Raw genomic sequence first — 25,229 nt, 5'->3', positions numbered from 1 at the left:
TCTCTTTTCAGGAAACGTTGCAACATATATACCTCTGTTTTCTCAAGAGAGCATTTTGTTTCCTGGTGATACATATTTTCAAACTTAGTCTTACTGCTCCCATTGCCTGCCCAGTGACAGTATTTGGTGGCTTAGCTGGGAGCTCTTTTCCCCAGCCCGAGAACTGGGATGCCTATAAAAATCATTGTTTCTTATGCATCCCGGAGTGGCTTGTTCCCTGTCACTCCTGCTTCTCCAACATAATCCTGGCGTGCCATCAAATTCATCATGTTCCACGGCGATTTCAGAGGTCAGATGTAAGAATTATGAAAACATGTGGTCTTATAAGTTACGGAAAGAATTGTCAGATCCACTTCCAAATGTGGACATACTCAAGATACAAAGAATCAGGAATGAACACGCTGTAAGTCACTGGGACTTCAAAACTGTTCCAGATGTTGGCTGAAAGGCAAAACTCAGCTGTGACTCAGCTTTATACAGGGCAGATATATCACCAGGAACTAAATTCTGGGACTTCTAGCATTAACTTAAAGAGAAGAGAACTTCAGCCGTGTACAAGCAAACACACTGCACTCTGTGGTAGACTTACTGTCATTGTTGTTGGGTTTAGTATTAGTATTATTTCATTATTGCTATTACAGTAGCTCTTCATAAGACCTGAAATAGACTGAAATGAGACTAGAACATAGGACTAAAATAATACATGAGCAACTATTAAAACACTAGCATTAATGTGGCTTAGTACAAAGTTTTAATTTCCCCTTAAAAATATATATGTTTTGTTCTATATAGACGTGAGGAAAAGATGTGTTTATTTTGCTCTTTGATGCTATTAAAATATTTTCCTTGTCATTAGGTAATGGTTTGTCTGTATATGGAAGCAATATGATGTCCTGGCTCAATGTTTCTGGCCAAATTCAAGCATTTATTTCCTATGAGAAATAGAATTAAGTTTACTACAAAAAAAAAAAAAAAGGTATCCTTAAAATAGCACTTGCAAAGTGCAAGTTCTTTCTGCTCTGGATGCTGAAGATCTCGTAGTTTGTTTACAACGGTTAACAGTATAATTACAAGGTCGGTTTAGCTTTACCTAAAGTGATGGCAGTGCTTGTAAGCGCTGCAAACCCATCAACACTAACAACCAACCAATAGCTCCTCTTTCTGGGAAAATAGCAGGAAATGTCTAAAAAGAGTTTCAAAATACAGTAATAGGCAATGTCTGGACTCAGGCAGATACCAAGGTGTCTGTGTTACATTAATGCTCAGCACAACCTGAAAAGGGACCCTCATGCCAGAGAGCCGTTGCTGGCATATTCAAGCTCCTTTACAGGGCTGGGTTTCTGTGCATGATGTGTTTGGTGCTCTTTTGGTATCAAGAACATTATTGAAACATAAAAAAAAAAAACAAAGTCCTGAAGAAATAAAATTATACCAGAAGTGAGCTGAAGAGCCATAGCTACCTGGCTACAGAAAGGAATAGGACCAGCCTGGAGCTGAAGGTGGCCCAAACCAGCTCACCCCCGGAAAGCGGCTGCGGACAAAGTGTGGTCACAGCCCCACAGCCGGCTCCATTGGAAGGTCTGCTCCCCAAGGCCTGGAGAAACTGCGAGCATCAGCCTGGTGAACTGCAGCTGCACTGTCATACTGGAGCACAGAGGAAATAATTTCTCCAATCGATTATCATTTAATCTTTTCTACGATGAACAAATACAATGTACAGCGTAGTTGCATCACACCCCCCAAACGTTTTTCTTAGACCCCCAAAATAAGACTTTTTTAGTGAAAGAAAAGAAACTTGAGCAGTGAACCAAGTCTTTGTTCAACAGAAAAATATTTTCCAAGTAAGCTTCTGGAAGATTAGTACCAACTTCGGCAAAAGCTGGACGGGCGACGTCCTAACGCCCGTAGGAAAACTGCCCCGGCGGCCCGGGGCCGGCTCCCGCTGAGGCTGCGGCCACCCGAAGGGAACTGCCCGGCTCCTCCCTGGGGCACGCACCGGGAGGGCGCTTCGCCCCGGCGCTGACCCGCCTCCCGCGGCGGGCTGCCGGGCGGGCGAACGATGCACCGCCGCTGGCGGGCGGGGGGGCGGTGAGACCCGGGGGGCGGCTGCCGCTCACTTTCCCGCCCTGTGGGGGCGGCGCGCTGTTGACGACTTTATCCTGCCGGGCCCCGCAGCCCCACTGGCCCTTCGGAGCGGCTCCATGCCGGCGCTCCACAGAGACCCGCCGCGGGGGAGCCCGTAGTGGCGCGGCGGGGCGAGCTCCCCGCGGGGGCTTCGGACAGGTTTCGGCAACCGCTGGATGGGAGCCCTTCTCCGCCGGGCACGGCCGCGCTCGCTCCCCCACCGGCTGCGAGGAGGACGGCAGAGCATGCCACCGGCGGGGCGGTTCCGCAGGGACTGACATGCTTCTGAAGGAGGGAAGGAACCAGTCCCTCCGCCTCTCCCCGCGGTAGCGGAGACGATGCTGCAGGGCGCTCCCCGGGCTCTCCCGCAGGCTCCAGGCTATCACCCATAGCACCCACGCTCGCTGCCGTGATCGGCGCGGTCCCGGCCGCACCGACGCGACGAGCGGCGCGGGCCCGCACCCCTCCTCGGGGCGGAGGCGGCGGCGGCGGCGGGGGGGGGAGAGGCGCTGCCCGCGCCCGCGGGGCCCCGCGCGGCGGGCGGCTCCGCGCGGCGGATGCGTGTGCATGATCTCTGCACCGAGCGGGCGCAGGAAGCGCCCCCGCTCCGCCGCCTCCATCTTCCAGGGCAGCAAGACCTCGCCGCACGGCCGCGACAGTGAACGCCGGGGCAGCGGCTCCGAGAGCGCCTACCAGAGCCAGAGAGCCCTGGATGACTGCAAGACGGTGGGTACCACAAATGGGCTTGCCTTAATTTTTACCTTTTCCCAGTGTTCTCGTCGCTGGCGGCGGTGCCGCTCCTCCCGCCAGCTTGCCTATTCCCATCACGTGCAGTTGCACTATTTTTAAAACTGCAGTCCCCGTCGGGGGTGCTGCCCTGTAGCCTAACTCGTAGCGGTTCAAAAACGCCAGAGGGGAGGGAAAACAAGACCCGTGGGGAGCCGGCTGGGTGCTGCGGGACAGTCAGGGCAGGCACCGGAGCCTCAGCACACGCCGCTGGCGCGGCGCGGCCAAGCAGCTGGAGTTGCTTTTTGCCACATCCGGCCAAATCTGTCCCCAGACTTGCACTCACTGAAGCCTATATAGGTAAATAGTTGCCTCCACTGCATCACTGCACTTTCTGCCTGCTGTCTTGTGCCGCAACCACTCTCTTGCCCTAAAATCCTTCTATAACAGGACTCAGAATTTGAGGCCCTGAAATTCTGTCACTGACATACGTGGTACCTGTTTCCAGTCTCTCCGGAGTAGCTGGTTGCAACTGTAAAACCTCAGGTCAAGCACCTGCATCCATGTTATTTTTGGACTGTCACATTACGGTATGACATTTTTCTCTGTTGATGTTCAAAATGCTTGGATCCCAACACTTCCCTTCAAACCAGCACCACATAACCCCGTCTGGCTCCTTGAGGTACAGTCAGGTGGACTTTGGGCCCCAAGTTTGCTCCTTTAACCAATGACAGAAATAGAAAACAAACTTGCTGCTACTTTGCTTGAAAAATCTATCCAGTAGCATTGGAAATGCACCTGCTACTTCTGCTGGATTCTGGCAGGTTTTTTCCTCTAATACTGCAAACTGTGCTGGCAGATATCCACTCTGATACTTCAAAATTGGGAGCAACTCCCAGTGCACCAAGGAACAAAAGCTGCCACAGTGTCTCTATAAATATACCCAACAAGTGGATCCTACTGGGTCCTGCCTTTTTTCTCATACCCGACAGCATAATATGGTTAGAATAAACAGAAGTGCTAGCTTTGTAGAATTCACTGATTAGAAATAAAATATGGTTTACAGATGGGTTGTCAAGATGCAGTAAGATTCAGGACATAAAAGCCAGTATTTTTTTTTCTTGTTCTCTGTCTCATTACTGCAACATCAGTGTAGTTTTGTTTTCCTTGGCAATGCTGAGGTGGCTGAATATGTCCTCTGTTAAGACAGGAGATGTCAGGTGAGAACTGGCAAAATCTGTCTGGTGCAACCAGTTACCAGTTGCAGGGTGAGACACTTTTTTTCTTAATGCAGAATAATTACACTATGACACCACGTAATACTTTTTTTTTTTCTCTCCATTGCTTTCATGCATTGTCTTAAGCCATGGAATGAAAGAGTTGAAGCCAGGTTTAGCAAAAATTATGCCTGGGGCTTTGTTTGGTGTGTGCTTTTGGTTTTGTTTGGGGCTTAGGGGTGGGAGGGTGCAGATGTACTGGAACACACTGGTACTGTTTTGCTGCTCCACAGGCAGAGAAATCTATTTGCTACTCAAAATGAAATTTAAGAAAGCATGGCCAAAAAATGGGTCCTGATACTAGTTCTCAGTTACACAATTACAGTAGGATGCACGAGAAGTCAGAATGTAATACTGCAGGAGAAGTGACTCATTTATTTTCCAAGTATGAGGATTTGAGGGCTTGACTTTAAAATTTGGTAGAGCTGATAAAATCCAGGTTTTCAGCATGCTTGTGTGTTGGGATATGTTGAACTCCTGGTGGTAATGATGGCTGCAGAATTATGAGCAGTTACTCTTGTCTGTTTTTATGTAGTTTGGAAATTGAGGTCAAATTAGCAAAACACAGATAAATAAATATTCTGTTCTGTTGCTCCTTGCCTTCCACCCCCGCCACCATGTGCCGCAAATGGTCTGATGTGCTTTCACAAGACAGCAAATGCTTGGTTTCCTTAAAATATAATCCCACGTACGTGATCAGTGGAACTAAACAATAATGATCATTCCATCACTGTAAAAGTTACCCATTTATCCAATAGTGCATATAGTGTGTATCTGCTGGATATTAGATTTCTGTAAAGGCTGAAGTGTTTATCTACTCCTTTGACTTCCCCCCTGCCCCCCCCCCCCCCCCCCCCCGGAAAAAGTGTTTTCTAGAATCCTAACTGAAAAGTGCCTATCTGGTACATCTTCTCAGCCAATAACTTCAGATCAATTTTGAGTCTGAAATCTGGGTTAGAGGCCAGTGACAGAACAGAAATCATTACAAAATAAATTAGCAAAATTGCCAGTGTAAAAGCAAATGCTACATTCCAATCCCTAAATGTGCTGTTAATCAGGAAGCAGGAGGAGCAAAGGCAATAATTTCTGGAGATATTTTTGTCTTTTATGATAGCAAAAAATAACCTCATGATACTAGTAAAACAGCTGGTTTTTTTGTCTGCTAAATATTTAAGACTAATAACTCAAACACTTTCAGAGATTAAAAGCAGAAACACTACTCTACTGCAAATGAACATTTATAGCTCACAGAAGAGGCAGCTGACACAGAGTCATTTACTAAATCTTGGGCACTTGATCCTGTATGCCATGAAATTGGGAGCAGGAACAAGCTCTACATCTGGCATGTTTTGAAAAACTTCATTGTTTTTATCAGTGTAGTTAAACATCTCATGTAAGTCCTCTTTGTTTTTCAGCTTGTCCAGGAGTTCAATACCCAGGTGGCTCTATATCGGGAGCTCGTCATTTCCATTGGGGATGTCTCGGTCACCTGTCCATCTCTGCATGTGGAAATGCACAAAACTCGAACCCGAGGATGTGAGGTGGCCCATCAGGCTCATCAAAAACTAGCAGCAATTTCTGGGTAGGAGTCTACTTATGTTTAATTAAAGCTGTATTCATATGCACATCTTTGCTAAATACTACATTATGGAAACTTTCAGCGAAAGCATTAACTTGTTTTTCTGTTTTAGGCATAGAGATGTATGACCACAAATTCTACAGAATGTTCATGTCCTTGTGATAGTGAAATTTTGGGTCAGATCCTGGTCCCCTTACCAAGATGGTATCATACTGATTTCACTGGCTGCTTTTATGTAAGATGAACAGGATTTTACTCTGTATCACTAAACAGCTTAAAAAGATCAAGGGAGAAGCCTTGCCTTTCAAGGGTGAAACAGCAATAGCTTTCTCCCCAGTCCTTCATTGGGTATACGTAATTGAACAGTTAGAGACAACTAGCACAGCTCAGCTAGAGACTTAGCAAAATCAGAGGGAAAAAAATTAGGTGAAAATTACATCGGGGGGGTGGAAATACAAATCCTATTGTGAAAACTTCTATTTACATTCTACATGTTTTTAAATCCTTATTTGTGTCGCAATGAGGATTGAAGCTTTGCCAGCATATTCATTTTGTCTTTGATGGATTTAGTGTATTACATTATATACATTCCTATTCACGGTGACAGAATGTATCGTCACACACTTGAGACTGTGCCTCAGTACAAGATAAAACAGGATAAATAGTTGTATCTCACAAAACATGAATTCATGCTGCTTACATAAAGTCTAATTATTTATGGGTTCTTCCCAGTATGGTGACTGGGCCATTTATATTAACATATGTACCTCCTGGATCATGTCGCTCTGACCACACTTTGTCAGAACTTCCTGCACCTGCTTTATCCACCCTAAACCATTGTGTGCCACTGGTAAAAAGCTTGCTTGTTTTGCAGCTCTACCTTCTAATCCCTTCTGAAGGTTTTTCATTACTGTAATGCAAATGAGAAATCTGTCGTAGGTTTAGTGTGTAAAGAGAAAAGACCACACTAAGAGACTAAGCAGAAGAAAACAGTGGTTGGTCGTTTTAGTAGAACTGTCCACATTTTCAGCTGTGATTTTGTGCAGACTCTTAAGTTGATACTACAACCTCTGATTTGTTCCTCAAGCTACATACAGGCTTTTAAGTTATTCCATGAGAATTTAAAAAAAAACCAAACAAACCAACCAACCAATGAAAAGATACTGTTCTTCTTAACCAGTGTACACTACCTCAACACTGTAGCACTGAAAATGTGGAAGTGAACAGTAGTGAAATGGATCTTGTGCACTTTCAGACTCAAAAGAGAGACTAATACAAACCAAAATAATACATCTGAATAGCAGAACCTAACTTGGATATTTTTATCTTTTTTTTTCCCATAAAGAAAATCATCAATACATGCTCATTTAGAAGTATGGAGGTTTTTTAAGTAATCATTTCACAGTTGGGAGTCTGTCATATACACAAAGATGTCCTGAAGGTTGTGCAGTTGCTGCGAGATTGACATTTAGCTAATCTAAAACTATTTTAAATAACTGTGATAATAATGTGATATCCATAACAACTGGTAGGTGTTAGAAACCCTCTGGAAATTACTTGTTTGGTTTGACAGACATTTTACAAGATGTGCTTCACATCCTCACCCTCCTACAGCTGAGGAAAGCCAGATGAGCCAACTTAACTTGTTTGGTGTATATGTAAGGAAAGATGTGAGATGAAGGTGCAGCAAGGATTCAGTGTAGAAAAGAAATAGAATGAGAGGAGTAATAAAGAGTCTCAGAGGTTCAGTCTTTAATTCAGTAGGACAAGCGATGTAGTCGATATGGCATAGGATCTGGAATGGGAACGTAATTTGGTAGGAAAGAAAAGTATCAGGAAGAAAAATATTTAGGGATAGGAATGTAGTAAATGATCCTCAGTATTAAGTAGTCAGGAGGATAGTATATTGCTCAGAAACCACTGGTAGTCAGCAGATGGCATAAAGGCTCATTTAGTTCACTGTTTTAGTTCAAAATGCACATCACTGCGCTCTGCAAACTTCTGGGTAACACAATCAATTCCGTCTTCCAAAGCTTGTTAAAGAAAGCCAATGCGTTCCCAGCCAGAAAGAATAATAGCAATTACCTAATTATGTTACTAGACTATAAAATTTCATTACATATCAACATTCTATTAGTTAAGGTCATCAATAATGCTCAGTTAGTCTCTAAGTGACCTGAGCTGTTGCAGGGCACTCTGAGTTTCTTTCAAGAAGTTGGCATCACTGTCTAGGACAATATTAAGCTCATTAATCTTGTTTGTGCTTATGTCTTTCTCGCAAAATTAGCAGACAGCTTGATTTCATGCTTCCTGTTTGAACACATCAGGATTTGAGACTCTTAAACGCACTCCTGATTCAGGCAGCTAGAAGAGGCACCCATTTCCCTTCCTAACTCGCCTATTCAACAAGATTAGGGAAGGTAACAAAGATGAAAGGTGCAAAGACTTGGAAGGAAAGAAACAGGAGCAGATCCACTAGCACTGAGAAAGGCAGCTCTGGAAGAAAATTTGGGAATTGTGGGAAAGGAAAGAAATGCTGAGGTGGAGATAATGCATTAGGAACTGAACGGGATAGAAGTCATGAGGAGGAAAAAACTTTGATCGTTGGCATATCAGTTCTGGAATATTAGATAGACATCAGAGTAGGATTTCTCTAAATATGAAGGCGTTCTACTCAGAAAATGCTGAGGATGAATAATTACATCTTTACACTGTAGTGTGTTTAAAATGTTACAAATCAATTTACAAAAAAAAAAAATATTGAGAAAGGAAATTTCAGATTCAATCTGTAACTTAATAGGGCTTCATAGCTTCCACATCCTCTTCTTAACTTGCTCTCTTATGTATTTTTCTTGTAGAAATAGGTGAAACTTTATCAAAGAGCAGATGCATACCTGAGTTTACCAACACTATAATAAAGGCAATAAGGCAATAAAGATTAGAAATAAAACCAATTTAAATTGAAATATCCTAGTTCTGATTGATGATCTTTTAGGAATGCAAGTCAAAGTAAACTCTCTTTCATTGATGGTTTTCTCAGGACTTCAGGTCAATTCCTGCTCACCACACTCGTACTGAAAATTCTTAGTGATTTTTAATGTACTGTCTTCTGAAGAAAGTGAGTAAGGTTTGGTCCTTTCATTACATTTTTTGCTATATTATCAGAAATTAAGTCTCTCAAATTAATTACATTGTGCACCCTTGCAGTATCAGATGTCATGGTCAAAACTGGAGAAAATAAAGCAGCGAGAACATGAGTCAGCATGATTTTTATCCAAAGGAAAAGAAAGGAAAAATACTTGTAACAATAGGAAGATGACAAAAAAAAAGTGCAGATCTCTATTTTGGAAGGGGGTCCACTTTATGGGTTAATAAAGACTGGCAATATTTTAGAAGTCATCAAATACAGAGCCAGCTTTATAGGTGAAATCGATTAACTCTGGGTTGTAAACGGAAAGATAAGCCAGAACTGTATTTTAAGATACAAGTCTGCACAACTGTGTACACACTTTTGTAAATGTCCCTTTCATATTCTGAAGCACTTGATATGCTTACATAATGCAAGTACTTCTGTGTGCACTTGGCACACCGAAACCTGAACTGGCAGTATGTCTGTGACTGTCTGATATATATGTTGACACTGGCTTTTTTTTTTTCTTTTTTTTTCTTTTTTTTTTTTTTTAAATGAAATGAAACTGGAGGAGTGCAGGAATACATGGCAATGTACACCTGTGTGAACATAGCTTTGAAAGTGGTTGTCCTCTGTTGTTCAGACTGGTGTTGCAAAGTCCTGAATCTAAGGAGGAATGAACCCATACACCAGTACAACCACCCACCTGGAAAGCAGCTTTACAGAAAAGGACCTTAGGGGCTTCTGATGAGCACCAAGTCGAACATGAACCAGCAGTGTACCCTTGTGGCAAAGAGGGCCAACAGCCTCCTGTGATACATTAGGAAGTGTTGCCAGCAAGATAAGGGAGTTGATCCTTCCTTTCTACTCAGCACCGTTGAGGTCACATCTGGAGTACTGTGTCCAGTTCTGGGCTCCGTAGTAGAAAAGAGAAAGGGACATACTGGAGCAGGTCTAGTCAATGGACATGAAGGCAATTAAGAGCATGCAACATCTGACATACAAAGGGAGGCTGATAGACCTGGGATTGTTTAGCAGGGAGAAGAAAAGGCTTGGAAGAGGATCTTAACCAATGTGTACAAAAAAATATCTGAGAGGATAGTTTAAAGAAGACACAGCCAGACTCTTTTCAGTGGTATCCAGTGATAGGACAGCAGGCAGCAGGCACAAACTGAAATACAGAAAATTTTATTTAAACATTTTCAAAACTCCTTTTTTTACTGCAAGGTTGGTAGAATATTGGAATACGTGCCCTGGGAGGCTGTGGAGTCTTCATCCTTGGAAATACTCAGAACTTGACATGGTCCTTAGTAACCTGCTCTAGCTGACACTGCTTTGAGCAGGAGAGTTGGACTAGATTAGTTCTAAATGTCCCTTCCAGCCTGTCACAAAAGTCACTGTAAATCTTCTCATTGGGCAAATTCCAAGATAAAGTTTTCTTATTTGACATTGAGGTGCACCTGTCACTTTTATAAAACAGTTGTTAATGTAACTTCCCCTGAGTTCAAGAAAAGTTAAGGAAGTAGACCTGAAAATCACATCCTGATTGCATTCCTGTCGTTATTCAGTGCACAGTCATGTTACCATCATGTTGCTTTAAGCATGTAGTTTTAGGTTAATTTCTACTTTTTTTTCCTTTGCAATCTACAGTAGATTTCTGATGTTTTTAACAAGCAATAGAAGGTAATTTCTCAGACCTAATTAATATTATATCAGTTCCTTACATTGTGTTGAAACATTCTACTGGCACCCATCTGTGGCCAAAGTTTTATTAAAATGTCTGAGTTTTCCCCAAATTATGACACTTCAAAATTATTACCTGCTTTCTAAAGCACACAAGCAGACAAAAAAGACTGCCACAAAATATTTTACAAATTAAAAGAAAAGGAGACTTCAGGCTTATAACTTAATGAAAACTGCATTAAGACAGACATAAGAGAAACCATTTTAACTGTTTAACTTAAGATGTTAAATAAAGGACTGCTGGCAGGCAGTATGGCTGAGCAGAAAGAAAACACAGCAGCACTTAGCTGAACAGGGAAGAATTTTTATCATCACGAATCAAAAACAAGGTAATGCCAGCAGATAGAGCGACAAATTAGAGCTCTGCCTAAGCTGGATACCAGTCAAGCAGCATGTATGGAGATCTCTGGCCTCCCTAGATGCTTTTACAATCACTGCCATTGTACTCCTCTAACTTATGTGTCAAAGTTGGGGAGAGTGATATTAACGTTGATCCCTGGAGCTCTGAATTACAGGCACTGCCCATATATCCTACCTTATTTACAGTCAGCATTGTTTCAACAGCCAGATGAAAGTTAAGAATAAGGTAAGTGCTTCACAGAGGTCACACCATGGTAACCTCGAATATGGCCTGATGAGAGTATAATTAAATATTAAAAATAATATGATGACATGTAAGAAAACAAAGAAAGCAGTCAATATTCACTGCAAGAATCAATACTCTTATACATGATAATACCAACAGCCCAATGCCCTCTGAATTCATATGGGGGGGGCGGTGTCCAAAATATTGCAAGTATTTAAAACAGTAAGACCTTAAAAATCCTCTAAGTACAAAATGTTGAGATTGTCGCCTTCTGAAAAATGCTGGAAATATAAAAATTCCCATTTGCACTCACAGCTGTATACTAACATCATCTCGATAAGTTGTTCCAATGTGGCAGGCCAGATCCCACAGTTCTTACAGTCACTGAACAGTACCTTACTCAGCAAGTTGTCCTGATGACTTAACTGGGACTGTCCAAAATGAGCAGTCAGGGTGATCTTTGTATCCCTCCAAAGAACAGCTTTCAGGATCTGGAGCAAATTAATTACTGAGCATTCTTAGAATATAAAATCTCATTTTCCCTCAACCTTTACATTTGGCTTCTGTAAACATTTACTGTAACTTTCTTAAATGTTTACAATTTTCTTGTGATTTTAAGCATATCAAATTCTAGGGGCAAATTCTGACTCTGTTTGTTCCACTTTGTTTGTCATATCTTCACTGATTTCTCAGTTGTGAAGTGACTCCAGACTTACTACTGTGTATCAGAGACTGTTCCAGTGACTGCACCTGTTCCAGTGACTCAAATCCCATTTTTGACTAATGGGATCTGGTCTACATGGGAATGTTTTGGGAAGTAAGCTCAGATACCAGCAGGTCAAGGGAGGTGATGCTGCCCCTCTACTCCGCTCTCATGAGACCCCACCTGGAGTACTGCGTCCAGCTCTGGGGGCCCCAGTACAGGAGAGACATGGAGCTGTTGGAGCGAGTCCAGAGGAGGGCCACAAAGCTGATCAGAGGGCTGGAGCACCTCTCCTATGAGGACAGGCTGAGAGAGTTGGGGTTGTTCAGCCTGGAGAAGAGAAGGTTCTGGGGAGACCTTACAGCGGCCTTCCAGTACCTGAAGGGGGCCTACAGGAAAGATGGTGAGGGACTGTTTATCAGGGAGTATAGTGACAGGACAAGGGGTAATGGGTTTAAGCTGAAGCAGGGTTGATTTAGATTAGATGTGAGAAAGAAATTCTTTACTGTGAGGGTGGTGAGGCACTGGAACAGGTTGCCCAGAGAGGTTTTGGATGCCCCATCCCTGGAAGTGTTCAAGGCCAGGTTGGATGGGGCTTTCGGCAACATGGTCTAGTGGAGGGTGTCCCTGGCCATGGCAGGGGGGTTGGAACTAGATGATCTTTAAGGTCCCTTCCAACCCAAACCATTCTATGATTCTATGAAACAGGTATTTTGTGAACACAGCCTTTATGGACAAACAAAAGCATACATAGCACATGATAGTGCAATAGGTATACCATAGCTTACTCCTTTCTCAGGAGGGTAAGACACACATACATTGTTCTTACTAGGTTCCTTTGCAAAAAAATCTCTAATTATAAAAGCCATGTGCAACTAAAATGATGGAAAGGGCCACTAACAAGCTAAGACCATTTTCTGTGGAACTTAGTTAAGGTGGTTCTGTTGTTGAGAATAATATCTGTTTACTCGACTTTAAGTTGCAAGTAGAAAAATCATTTAAGTCAGATACCTCAAGTTCTAATAGGCAAATTCAGAAAGCAAATAATGGAGGAGAAAACAAGGTTACTTACTAAAGCTAGAGTTCTCAAAATAGCTAACCTCTACAGACTCGATTCTCCTTTGTACCTCTGTCTTTAGAACTGTGCTGTAATAGGCAGTTGGGACGTGAAGATACAAGGTATTAATATATCCCTTTATAGACCTGTCTTTCATAACTGGAAGCCAGATTCAGTAAAGGACAAACATACCTAAAATTTAATTCAGCATTTACTTCTCTATGTCCAAAACAGCAATTCTGAAAAGCCTGAAAGTTCTACATCTGCAGTGACACAGTGTAACTTAGTTTTGACAAAGTGGAAGAGCTTAGCACCTTGCTTAATGGTAAACCTCATCAGCAGGCGGAAGTGAGGCATTCTTGCTAGTCCAAGCTCAGACGAGCTTGATCCCATAGGTGCTGTCAGAGCATCCTCGGAGCCTAACACACGCTGACAATTTTGAACTCCTCACAAAACACGGTGGCACCTGCCACTTTCTTTTAAACCAAAGCTGAAGGTGAGTCAACTTAATTTCTAGAGCACTTGCACTTAAATCCCAGAAAAATGCTCTGACTACAGTCAGAGGAAAGTGGGAGGTAAAAGTAGGGTGGACATCATCTTTGTCAGTCACTTATTTGCCCCTTTTTGCCATCTCACACTCAACTAGCACATTCACAGCACCTCCCAGTGCAGCACTGCCACTGCCAAGACAACTCAAGGACTGCACATGCTGGGTAAGCCAGACAGGTAAGCCTGCCTATTATGTGAAGGGTCTTCTAACAGAGGAGAAGCTGTGTCCCAGCCCAGCAGCCACAGACTGCTCAAGGAATCACCACAAATAGCCATGTTTTGCCTAGCAGGCATAGAGCTTTTTCTCTGTGACATGACCTGAAGCTGTGAGGTAACTGCAGGGAAGAAGGGGCCACATTGCCATCATCTCACCCAGTGGGCAGAATATTGTGCACAAGGGAGCAAAATAGTGTAGAGGTCTGCACTGTACTTGGGTTTCAAGCAGTGCCAGTTCAGGTAAACATTGAAGACTCTTACAGAACTTTCTTGTTGGTAAGGAGAACTTGTATTCTAGTCCTTGCTCCCATGATTTTTCTTCTGTGTTTTAAGCAGATAAATCACATAAAGATGCAGGGGAGTGGAGATCCAGAACTCACATAAATGCTGAATATTCTTCAACATTCTGCATCTTCAGCCTGGTGAACTGCAAATTCATCTACACAGTACGTTGGTCTAGGGTTGGAGTCAGCTCTAGGTTTAGGGTGGTTTGGCTTCCATTTTGACAGGCTTTCCACATTCAGCACTCCATTCTGGGTCACAAACTCCAACTTGGAAGAAGGTACCAAAAAGTAAGGTGTTGCTGTATTTTGAGTCCTTCACTGGAATGCTCTTCCCTGCTGTGCATGAGCAGCAGTTCCACTACGGTTAGATTCCAGTGGGGGTTGTTGCTCTAAATCTAACTCGGGAATAATGGAGTATTCCAGCCACACTCCTGTTTTGAGCTATACAAACCTTTCACATCACAAATTGAAGTGAGGGAAAACAACATACGTAGCTAGAGAGCTTTGGGGACTGAATTACATTGGCAGGGTTCCTTTAGAAATGCTGCAACATCAAGAGCTGACTTTGTTCAGACAGTTCAATGTTTCTGCAAGCATTCCCTAACTTCATGCCCTTCTCTTGCCCCATTTTGTCCTTCCTTCAGAATACCTGCTATCACTGTTGGACATAAAAAGCTTTTCAGACTTCTTCTATGAAAGCAATTTTCTTAGGGAGTAATCAGCCAGAAGATCCAGCTGTTAGGTACATCTATAGAAGCAGGAAATGTGGGGATTTTGAAAAGCCTGCAGTAAGAAAAGTAAGTGTTGAGTCTTTTTTGACAGTTCCTGTTACCTTTGCTTCACTCCAAATTTTCTCATACCCTTGTCTCCCTTGTCATCACTTTTCTTCAGTGTTTGTTTCTTGCCTTTTTTCCTTGTAGCCCATCTCCAAATAGTAATGAAATGAATATCAAATTTGCTGCTGTAATATTAACTATTTGGAAGCTCATCAGGGCAGAGACCTGAATGTACTTACAGCAAGCTCCCTGGAATCCACTTACCTTTAGATCTGTGGTATTACTGTAATAAGCACAACTGACAAGAATAATGAATGTTTTGAATATTTATTTTTTGGTGTGGTTTTTTTGGTGTGTTTTTGTCTTAAAAATCTTTCATTCAGCCTCTGACTGATGTTTTAGGTGAATCACTAATTAAATAGATGTACCAGTACTTCTCATCTCTGAAAAATACTGTGTATATTGTTTAATGCTTTTACATCATATTTCAGTGTTTCATGGGAAGGCATAATATTCAAATATTCTATTATTGCTATAGTGTTTACTAAATAAAGCACGTGAAGATTACATTTTTATCATACTGTTTTTCTAAATTCTTGCTTTAAAAAATGATTTTAAATGTCAATTTGCTGGAATTTTAGGCCCTAACATGTAACAGTACATAGCAACTCCTGTACGTATCTTGGCATGTCACAAGTGGAATCAGTGAATAAGCTCTTCCTGAGCAAAAACCAGAATGATACTAACTTATATCTGTAAGTAGAACTTTAAAAAGGAATTTAAAGCTAAATTTTATAAAATATTTAAAGACGTACAAGTATAGCTAATTATGAGTCTTTCAAGTCATGCTAATGCCTTAAAAAATTATGGGTACCACAGAAGCCTACATGGGTTCAAAATTAATGTTAGACCAAGTCAGAATACTTTCTTCATTTCAGTACTTGTGAGAGAAAATTTCTTTCTTGGCAAAATTCTTGCAACAAACACATTTGTTGAAAAAATTTAGACTGAATCCTCATGCCTAGCTTCACAGATGTGATTAAAAGTTGCAGTTGCACTGATCTGTAACAAAGTGGTCAAGAAGAGTACGTTTAAATCCCATTTAGGCCCACTGCTCTGAGATTTGTCTCACCAGCAATTTTCTCCTCTCAGTTTCTACTGAGACACAGCTGAGGCCAAAGCTGAGAATTTAGTAATGAGTTTTAAGTGCTTCTTTTCTCATCATGTTCTTAAATACTGTTTAAGAAATCCCACATGGCTGCAATTTGTGTTAGACACCCTGCTTACCTTGGTTCTGTATAGCTTTGGTTATATTGCTTTCAGAAAATTACTTCTGATTCTCACTGAAGTTCTTACAAATCTAGACTATTTTAGCAATATGTTTATATATCTTAAGTGAGAACATGAGATAATCATAGAATCATAGAATCATTTAGGTTGGAAAAGACCTTTAAGATCATTGAGTCCAACCATTAACCCAACACTACCAAGTCCACCACTAAACCATGGCCCTAAGCACCATGTGTACACATCTTGCAAATACCTCCAGGGATGGTGACTCAACCACTTCCCTGGACAGCCTGTTCCAATGCTTCACAACCCTGTCAGTGAAGACATTTTTCCTAATATCCAAACTAAACCTCCCCTGGCACAACTTAAGGCTGTTTCCTCTTGTCCTATCGCTTGTTAATTGGGAGAAGAGACCAACACCCACCTCCTTCCAAGCAGTTGTAGAGAGCGATAAGGTCCCCTCAACCTCCTTTTCTCCAGGCTAAACAACCCCAGTTCCCTCAGCTGCTCCTCATAAGATTTGTGCTCTAGACACTTCACCAGCTTCGTTGCTCTTCTTTGGACACGCTCCAGCACCCCAATGTCTTTCTTGTAGTGAGGAGCCCAAAACTGAACACAGTACTTGAGGTGTGGCCTTACCAGTGCCAAATACAAGAGGACGATCACTTCCTTAGTCCTGCTGGCTCATATTTAGCTGGCTATCAACCAATACCCCCCAGGTCCTTTTCCACCAGGCAGCTTTCCAGCCACTCTTGCCCAAGCCTGTAGCACTGCATGGGGTTGTTATGACTTAAGTGCAGGACCCAGTACTCAGCCTTGTTGAACCTCATACAGTTGGCCTCAGGCCATTGATGTCCAGATCCCTCTGTAAAGCCTTCCTATGCTCCAGCAGATCAACACTCCCGCCCAACGTGGTGTCATCTGCAAACTTGCCAAGGGTGCACTCGATCCCCTCGTTGATAGGTATTAAAGAGAACTGGCCCCAGTACTGAGCCCTGGGGAACACCACTTGTGACTGGCCACCAACTGGATGTAACTCCATTCACCACAACTTTTTGGGCCCAGCCATCCAGGCAGTTTTTCACCCAGCGAAGCGTACGCCCATCCAAGCTGTAAGCAGCCAGTTTCTCCAGGAGAATGCTGTGGGAAATGGCGTCAAAGGCTTTCCTAAAGTCCAGATAGACAACATCCACAGCCTTTCCCTCATCCACTAAGTGGGTCACCTCGTCATAGAAGGAGATCAGGTTGGTCAAGCAGGATCTGCCTTTCATAAACTCATTCTGACTGGCCCTGATCATCTGGTTGTGCTGTACTTGCCACGTGATGGCACTCAGGATGATCTGCTCTATAACCTTCCCTAGCACCAAGGTCAGACTGACAGGCCTGTAGTTCCCCGGATCCTCCTTCCAGCCCTTCTTGTAGATGGGTGTCACTGGCTAACCTCTGGTCAACTGGGACCTCCCCAGTTAGCCAGGACTGCTGATAAATGATGGAAAGTGGCTTGGTGAGCACTTCCAACAGCTCCCTCAGTACCCTTGGGTGGATGCCATCTGGCCGCATAGACTTGTATGTGTCTAAGTGGTGTAGCAGGTCACTAACCATTTCCCCTTGGATTACGGGGGTTTCAGTCTACTCCCCATCCCAGTCTTCCAGCTCATGGGACTGGGTACCCAGAGAACAACTGATCTGACTACTAAAGACTGAGGCGGAGAAGGCATTAAGTACCTCAGCCTTTTCTTCATCCTTTGTCACTATGTTTCCGCCCCCCCCATCCAATAAAGGATTGAGATTCTCCTTAGCCCTCCTTTTGTCGTTAACGTATTTATAGAAACATTTTTTATTGTCTTTTACAGCAGTAGCCAGATTAAGTCAGATTAAGGGCTTTGGCTCTTCTAATTTTCTCTCTGTATAACCTCATGACATCCTTATAGTCCTCCTGAGCTGGCATTAGAAAAACACTTCAACATGGGCTCTTAGAATTCCACATATACTGGGTTTTTGCTTTTGATTTTTTAACTCTTTTTTTAAGTTTTGCACCAAAATTTTCCCGTTAACAGAAATATTTTTACTAATTCTCAGTAGTCCTCAACATTCTGAAACACTTTTCTCTAATCAGAAAAAGCAGTTTTGATTTTGTGCTCCTTACTGAAATCAGCCAGTGAAGCTGCTAAGTCAGCTGGACAGGACCGTACAATCAAATGCATGTCCTTCTCAGGAGCTATGTCCTGTCATGCCCCTTTAAGTGCTAGACTTCCTGCAGACTCATCTAAGACTTCTTATTTATTGTGAACTTTGGTGCATGGAGGTTTGCTTTAGTAAGCTGTTGAGTACTAAAAAACAAAGAAGAACTGCTGTCAACAGCATCATCAGTAACTTGCAAGATCAGTCTCCAACCAAGGGAGATCACAGATCTGTCAGGCTTACACAGGGAAAATTCCAGCCAAATCCAAATTTACTATAAGGTGTGTAAAATCTGTTCTAGTTTTTCTGATTGCTTTATAGTTCTGTTTCATAACAATTAAATATTTGAAACCATTATCTGGGCATTAAGGTCTCATCTGAACAAAGCATTAAATTAAGCATTCCTTAATCAGGAATCCTTCCAGTACTATCAATTAAATGATGTTTAAATTCATGTTTTAAAATTAAACATATACTGAAGTGCTGGCTATTATTGAATACTGTTTCCTCACTGCTGGATACATTTGCAGATCTACATTTAGATTGTCTACATAATTTTTTAACTATAAGAGAAATAATACACTCAGTTATTTGTAGATGAACAATTATTCACTATAGTTCTTCCTCTTCTCTTATGTTCCATTTTTTACCTTGCTATTCTTATTTTTCATATGACTACTTTCTGCATGAACATTTCCTGTCAGCACAGGAATTTGGCATAAGAATTCAAATACTGTCATATTACATTAAATTATGTGCTCGAAGTTGTTGAAGAAACTGCTTTCCCATTGCAGAAGAAAAGGAGTTTGCATTTATTGGGTGAGCAAAGAAAAGCTGTCATTTTGTATGTCTGTCTATTATGGCAAGGCAGATCATTGCAAATATACTGTTGGTAACCTTGTCAGCATGACAAATGGTTAAGTGGCAAAATATTTAAAAGTGCTTGTTTATACAGCAGCCTCCAATTATTTCCGTAAGTTCTGGAGCTGTTATTGTAGTGAAGCAGAGCTGTATACCCATATGCATTTACAGTCCCTTCCAAAAAAAACCCAACACCAACAGAGATTGGTACTTTGGGATAATATGACAACTGCAACCATAGCCTTGTACATAGACAGGCAATGTGAGGCTGCATGCTGAGGAAGCCGTCCCTTCATGCAGGTTGAAGAACCCAAAGTTGTTGTTATTCCAATGTCTGTGCATTTAATTTAGCTGCAGACCTACCCAAAGTAGTGTGTGTACAGCCTTGCTATTCATTTTACATCATTCAAGATGTAGAAATGAGTAGTACGTCTGTGCAGCTGCTAATACAGGATACTGGATGCCCAAAGAAGACTTTGTGGAGTCATTCTTGCTTCCCAAGCAGAAATAGGCATTTCAAAGAGGAAAAAAAAAGTAACACAAGTCGAGTGGAGACTAGAGCAGGAATCAAAAATCCAAAGTGAAAAAAAATGCAAAGTTCTTAATGCTAAAATACTGCTTCCTGAACACATTTTAGCAACAGATGGTTTTAAAAATTTCTTTCTCCATATATGAATTTAAACATTTCAGGAAGCTGATCTATTTCTTTTTTCTCTCCTTTTTTTTTTTTGACACGTTCAAGTTTTCTCACAGTCTCTCAGCTGTGATTTTTAACTTAACTACTCATACAAATTTGATCTGTGAAATATCTGGTGGGGCTGTGCAAGGTACTTCTACTGACACTACACCACAGTTTCTTTTTTGCTTGGAATACTTTTAAATGGAGGTATTTGGCTATTTGTTTTTAAAAAGATAAAAAAACAGTCCAGGGCATAAGAATGACTTATTCAAAGTACTCCTAGAACCATTTGATACATCCAGAATCCCAAATACTACCTTATTCTGAGCAACCTAGTAATGATCTGCTTGGTGGACTGTTTTCCTTCCATTTGAGAATTGTAGCAGTCACATTGTTTGACTAAAAGGGAAAAAAAAAATTATGAAAATGTGTGGATCTTTTCAGTAATAGTTAATGCAACATAGCTCTTATCCAAATCCCAGTGAAGCTTACAGAACATTTTCCCTTTAGTTTCAGTAGTCCTTAGACTAAAGTGTTTTGTCATATTTTTGAGGAAATACAAATACATTGTTCCTTACTGCTTATCATGTTACCATCTCGTCACATCTGCTCAGTTTTTCTCATTTTGAAATACACAAAACCAGAAATCTAAGTTACAAATAAACAACAGGTACTAAGATCACAAAAGTGCTTTATGGAATGCCCTTTGGAAAAAAATCTATATTGTAATTTCTATTCAAAGTAGGTACTAGAGACTGAAAAAAATGGAAAAGAGAGGTCTCATAAATCAAAGCAGTGATCTGGTTTAGTGTCCTGTGGATGGTCAACAGCAGATGGCATCACTTGCCTGCAGCAAAGTTCCTTCTAAATCCCGTATGTTAGCAGTTTGTTGTGACCTAGATCCTACAGAACCAAATACCCAAAGCACTTCATTCATTTGCAAGCCTTTCTGCGAAGTCTAATGCTATTTGCACACAGATCAGAACAAATTTCATAGATCATTCCACATGAGATAACTTGTTTTGATAGTTTTCAAACATTCTCTTTCCAACTATTAACCAAAGGAACTACACAGGAGTGTAGGTATGACTTCTTACCATTTAAGTTTTGTGGTCTTTTGAAAGATAGAGCTTATAAATAATTTATTAATGCCTCATAAGTGATTAAGGGACACTTTAAAGAACTTAGAAGCTTAACTAAAATCAAAGATGAAATCCATAGGCAGCATGAATCTGCAGCCAAGTTATAAGAGGCAATATGGAGGCACAGGGCTTGCGCCTGTTGGCTGGCACAGACCTGTCTGTGCTCTCACTACTGGTTTACCAGAGAAATTCATTTGATAACTTCCAGATGCTGACAAGGCAGGGTGCTGAATAGGAATTTTTTTTTAAACTTAAAAATTGTTGCATATGCAACTAATATGACTGCCTCCTTCATGGTTAGCACAGATCTTTTCTGGAAGGTCTGTGTTGTGGTTTGGGTTTATTATTTATTAGTGTCTGTCATATAATTTGAGGCAGTGAGATTTGTTGTCCAGCTGAGACTAGAGCTAAGCCAGACTGACCCAAAGATTTCTTGTATCTAAGCTGACACCACCTCTTCTCAACAGGGAGCCTGATAATGTGCGAAGAGAAAGGCCCTGTTCAGCTTATCTTCAGCTGATGAAGAATCCGAATTCTTATGGATTTCCCTCAAATAAAGGCAAGGGACAACAGCAGAAGGAAAGAATAACGGAAAGGGGGCTTAGAGTTAGTTTCTGTGAAGGTTTTGTGGCCAAGCCCTGCATTTATTTTTTTTAAATCTTAACAGTAATGCAAAAGCATAAATAAAGACACATGCAATTTCACATGGGATTCTAAGTCTTAGAAGGATCCTGTCGGGGGGTTTAAGCTTAGCTAGTGTGGTGGTTTAGCCTTGACCAACAGCCAAACTCCCACTCAACTGCTTGCTCACTCACTCTTCAGCAGGACATGGGAGGAAAACAGGAAGAACAGGAATGAGAAAGCCGGGGCGGGGAGGGCAGGAGGATAAATACAGGGACATTGCTCACCAGCTACTGCTGCAGGCAAAGCAGGCTTGAGTTGGGGGAGAGTAGCCTGATTTACTGCCAATTAAAATAATTACTAATTTGGGTAATGGGAAACATAAAGACAAACATTAAAACAACGCCTTTTCTCTCCCCTTTCCCATGGTCAACTTCACTCCAGACTCCTCTACCTACCCCCCAAGCAGTGGAGGAAGGATGAAGAAAGGAGGTTAACAGCCAGTCCATAACAGTTCTGCTTTCCCTCTCCCTTCTCACGCTTTTCCTCTGCTGTAGCGTGGGCTCCTCCACAGGCTGCAGTCCTGTCAGGAAAATCTGCTCTCTACAGGTGGCAGTTCATTCAGGAATATCCATCTGTTCTGGTGTGTTCCTCTCTGCAGGCTGCAAGGGAGTATCTGCTCTGCCATGGAGAACCTCCTTCTCCTTTCTCTGGCCTTGATGTTCCCTCTCGTGTTTCTCACTCTTTTTGTTCCCCCTCTCCCTGTAGCGTTTTCTGCCCTCTTTTAAAAGAAGTTTTCAAAGAGGTGCCACACACTTGGCTCACAGGCTGAGCTGTGTCCTGCCGTAGGTCCCTTGCAGAGCAGGCAGGGACTGGCTGGAACCGGCTGTCTGGCACAGCCCTTCACCTCCGCCCACAGAGGGCCCCCTGAAGCCGCCACCACTACCAGAACCTTGTCACCTGCACCCAATACACGTCTTACCTAAAATGGAGTGAGTTTCAGTAAAATTTCTTATATTCATGCTGCTTTACAAAGAGATTGTAATCGGTTTTGTCCTCTAATGGAATAGTTTGGATAGTCCTCTGGTAATTTACTTCTTGCCCACACTTGAGTTAATTCAGCCACTAAACTTCACTTCTGAGGGAACAAATCTAGAAAATTCCAGTCTGTGGTTCTGATAATTTAAAAAAATATTTTCTGACTAGCACCTGCAAATACTGGATACACTGCTGAGTGCATGCACAGCTCTTAAAAATGGTGTGTGGTACTTGTTCTGATAACATACATTCAGGGGTGTGGCAGACACAATTAATTAGTAATTAATTAATCCATTTTACAGGTAAGGGTACTGCATCAGTGGTAATTATATAGTGAATTTCCAAAAGAATTTTAGAACTTAAACATCAAAAATATTAGAAGACTTCAATAATATAAGCGATACTGTGTTTTTTCCTTCAGGGGTATTTCTGAAAGAGGGGAGCCCACCAGAAAAAGGAAACAACAGCATATTCAAAGTGACTGTAATTTGCATACTATTCATGGTCCTTGGTTTATCAAATACCTTCTATAGAAGTCAGTGAGATTTTCTTGAATGGATAAGAGAAGTATATTTCTTACTGTTACACTTGTAGCTAAATTGTTCTAGCATGGAAATATCTAAACTGCAATCAACTTGGGAGTTAGAAATGTCTCTACAATATGAGTTACTGCATTGTGTTTTTATTCTACTTGTATTATCATATTCCCAGATTGACTCCATCAGCCTTATCAGAGTAATTGGAGATTTACACTGGTCTAACTAAACAAAATCAGATCACATCTTCTGTTATTGAGAACACTGTAGTAACTGCTTCAAAACAACAATCTGATTTAATAAAAACAACATTGCAACCACTTGTGGGTCTACTAGAAAGAACTAACCCTGCTTTTCCTCTGGCTGTACTAGGATGTTGCGTAGCAGCTCTATCACAGTATTATAGTGCATTAGTAGAGAACAGAAAAACCAACACATGATACTGAAACTGACAGCAGTTTGTGTGAAACATATACAAGTAAAAAAAAATCCCCAGCAGAGGGGAGGAACACAAATAAGCATGTTTTCTTGAATTAGAAGAAAACATTGTCGTTGGATGACTTTTCTACTTATATTCAAAATGAAGTCTCTTGTTACCTTTAAAAGTGAGTTGTTAAGTGATAACAAATAAATGATTTGTTTAAGATAGAAAAGCAGGGGCAGGTTTAGTAGGCTATTGCACTTGAGCCATAGGCAGAGGAGCCTCTTGCCCTCAGTGTCTAATGGGATTAAGCGTATCTCTTTGGCAGTGTCACATTTTTCATTCTAGCAGAAGAACCATAAGGTCTGAGGTAGGCCTTGTTTCCAGATCATCTTTGTAGCTGCCCTCCCCAAGGAGAAGGACTTGGGGGTATTGATTGATGAGAAGCTCAACATGAGCCGGCAGTGTGCACTTGCAGCCCAGAAAGCCAACCGTGTCCTGGGCTGCATCAAAAGAAGTGTGACCAGCAGGTTGAGGGAGGTGATTCTGCCCCTCTACTCTGCTCTCATGAGACCCCACCCGGAGTACTGTGTCCAGCTCTGGGGGCCCCAACATAAGAAGGACATGGAGCTGTTGGAGTGAGTCCAGAGGAGGGCCACAAAGCTGATCAGAGGGCTGGAACACCTCTCCTATGAGGACAGGCTGAGAGAGTTGGGGTTGTTCAGCCTGGAGAAGAGAAGGTTCTGGGGAGACCTTACAGCGGCCTTCCAGTACCTGAAGGGGGCCTACAGGAAAGATGGTGAGGGACTGTTTGTGAGGGAGTATAGTGACAGGACAAGGGGTAATGGGTTTAAGCTGAAGCAGGGTTGATTTAGATTAGATGTTAGAAAGAAATTCTTTACTGTGAGGGTGGTGAGGCACTGGAACAGGTTGCCCAGAGAAGTTGTGGATGCCCCGTCCCTGGAAGTGTTCAAGGCCAGGTTGGATGGGGCTTTGGGCAACGTGGTCTAGTGGAGGGTGTCACAGCCCATGGCAGTGGGGTTGGAACTAGATGATCTTTAAGGTCCCTTCCAACCCAAACCATTCCATGATTCTATAATATATTTCTAAACTGCAGTGTTTGTGATACTAAATTAAAAGACAATCTACGGGATAATATTTGTGCACAGTGATTTTCCACAGTTTATCAAAGCAGTTTACATTCTTTTTCATGGGAACTACTTTTATGGGGTGTAAGGCAGAATTTGATGAATTCATTTTCACATCAGATTTGTGAAAGGTTTATTTTCCTTTAGCTTTTGAAGACAAGCAGTCTTCTTTATACATCTAGATAGATATTTTAGAACTATTGATACTGTTCATAAAAATGATACTTTTCCTTAGAGTTAAGCATAGAATTTGTCAAAGCAATACTTTTACAAAAAGGTGTATCAAACACTTCATATAACTTAACTGGTCTTTTAACCAGAGATAATACATCAGTATGTATTTTTAAATGTTATTGATAGTAAAAGTAAAATGCTGCTCTGTTGTAAATGTGTGACTAAGATTTTTAAGTTAAATTCAGAATTAGACCATAATCTTTGTTCAGTTTTAGTAGTCTTAAGTTTCACTAATTTCAGTGGAACTAAGAATGCTGGACACCTCTGGGAATTCAGGAAAACCTGCAAGTGTTTTTCAGTTATAACCAGCATTTTGGCAATACAATAA

General features: G+C 41.7%; 1 protein-coding gene across 2 annotated transcripts in view; it reads left to right on the top strand.

The window, feature by feature from the left end:
• Positions 1 to 2,167: 2,167 nt before the first annotated feature.
• Positions 2,168 to 25,229, top strand: part of RGS7BP (regulator of G protein signaling 7 binding protein) — a 44,762-nt gene continuing 21,700 nt past the window's right edge. Inside the window, exons 1-2 of one of the 2 annotated variants that reach the window (XM_075739443.1) lie at positions 2,168 to 2,850; positions 5,543 to 5,709. In XM_075739443.1, coding sequence (XP_075595558.1) covers positions 2,692 to 2,850; positions 5,543 to 5,709 — 326 coding nt within the window. In that variant the 5' untranslated portion in view covers positions 2,168 to 2,691. The remainder of the gene's footprint in view (positions 2,851 to 5,542; positions 5,710 to 25,229) is intronic. The other variant, XM_075739444.1, reaches the window with a different exon arrangement.

The sequence above is a fragment of the Balearica regulorum genome, chromosome Z, assembly GCF_011004875.1.
Source record: "Balearica regulorum gibbericeps isolate bBalReg1 chromosome Z, bBalReg1.pri, whole genome shotgun sequence".
Taxonomy (NCBI): Eukaryota; Metazoa; Chordata; class Aves; order Gruiformes; family Gruidae; genus Balearica; species Balearica regulorum.
This window is presented reverse-complemented; position numbering and strand designations above follow the sequence as displayed.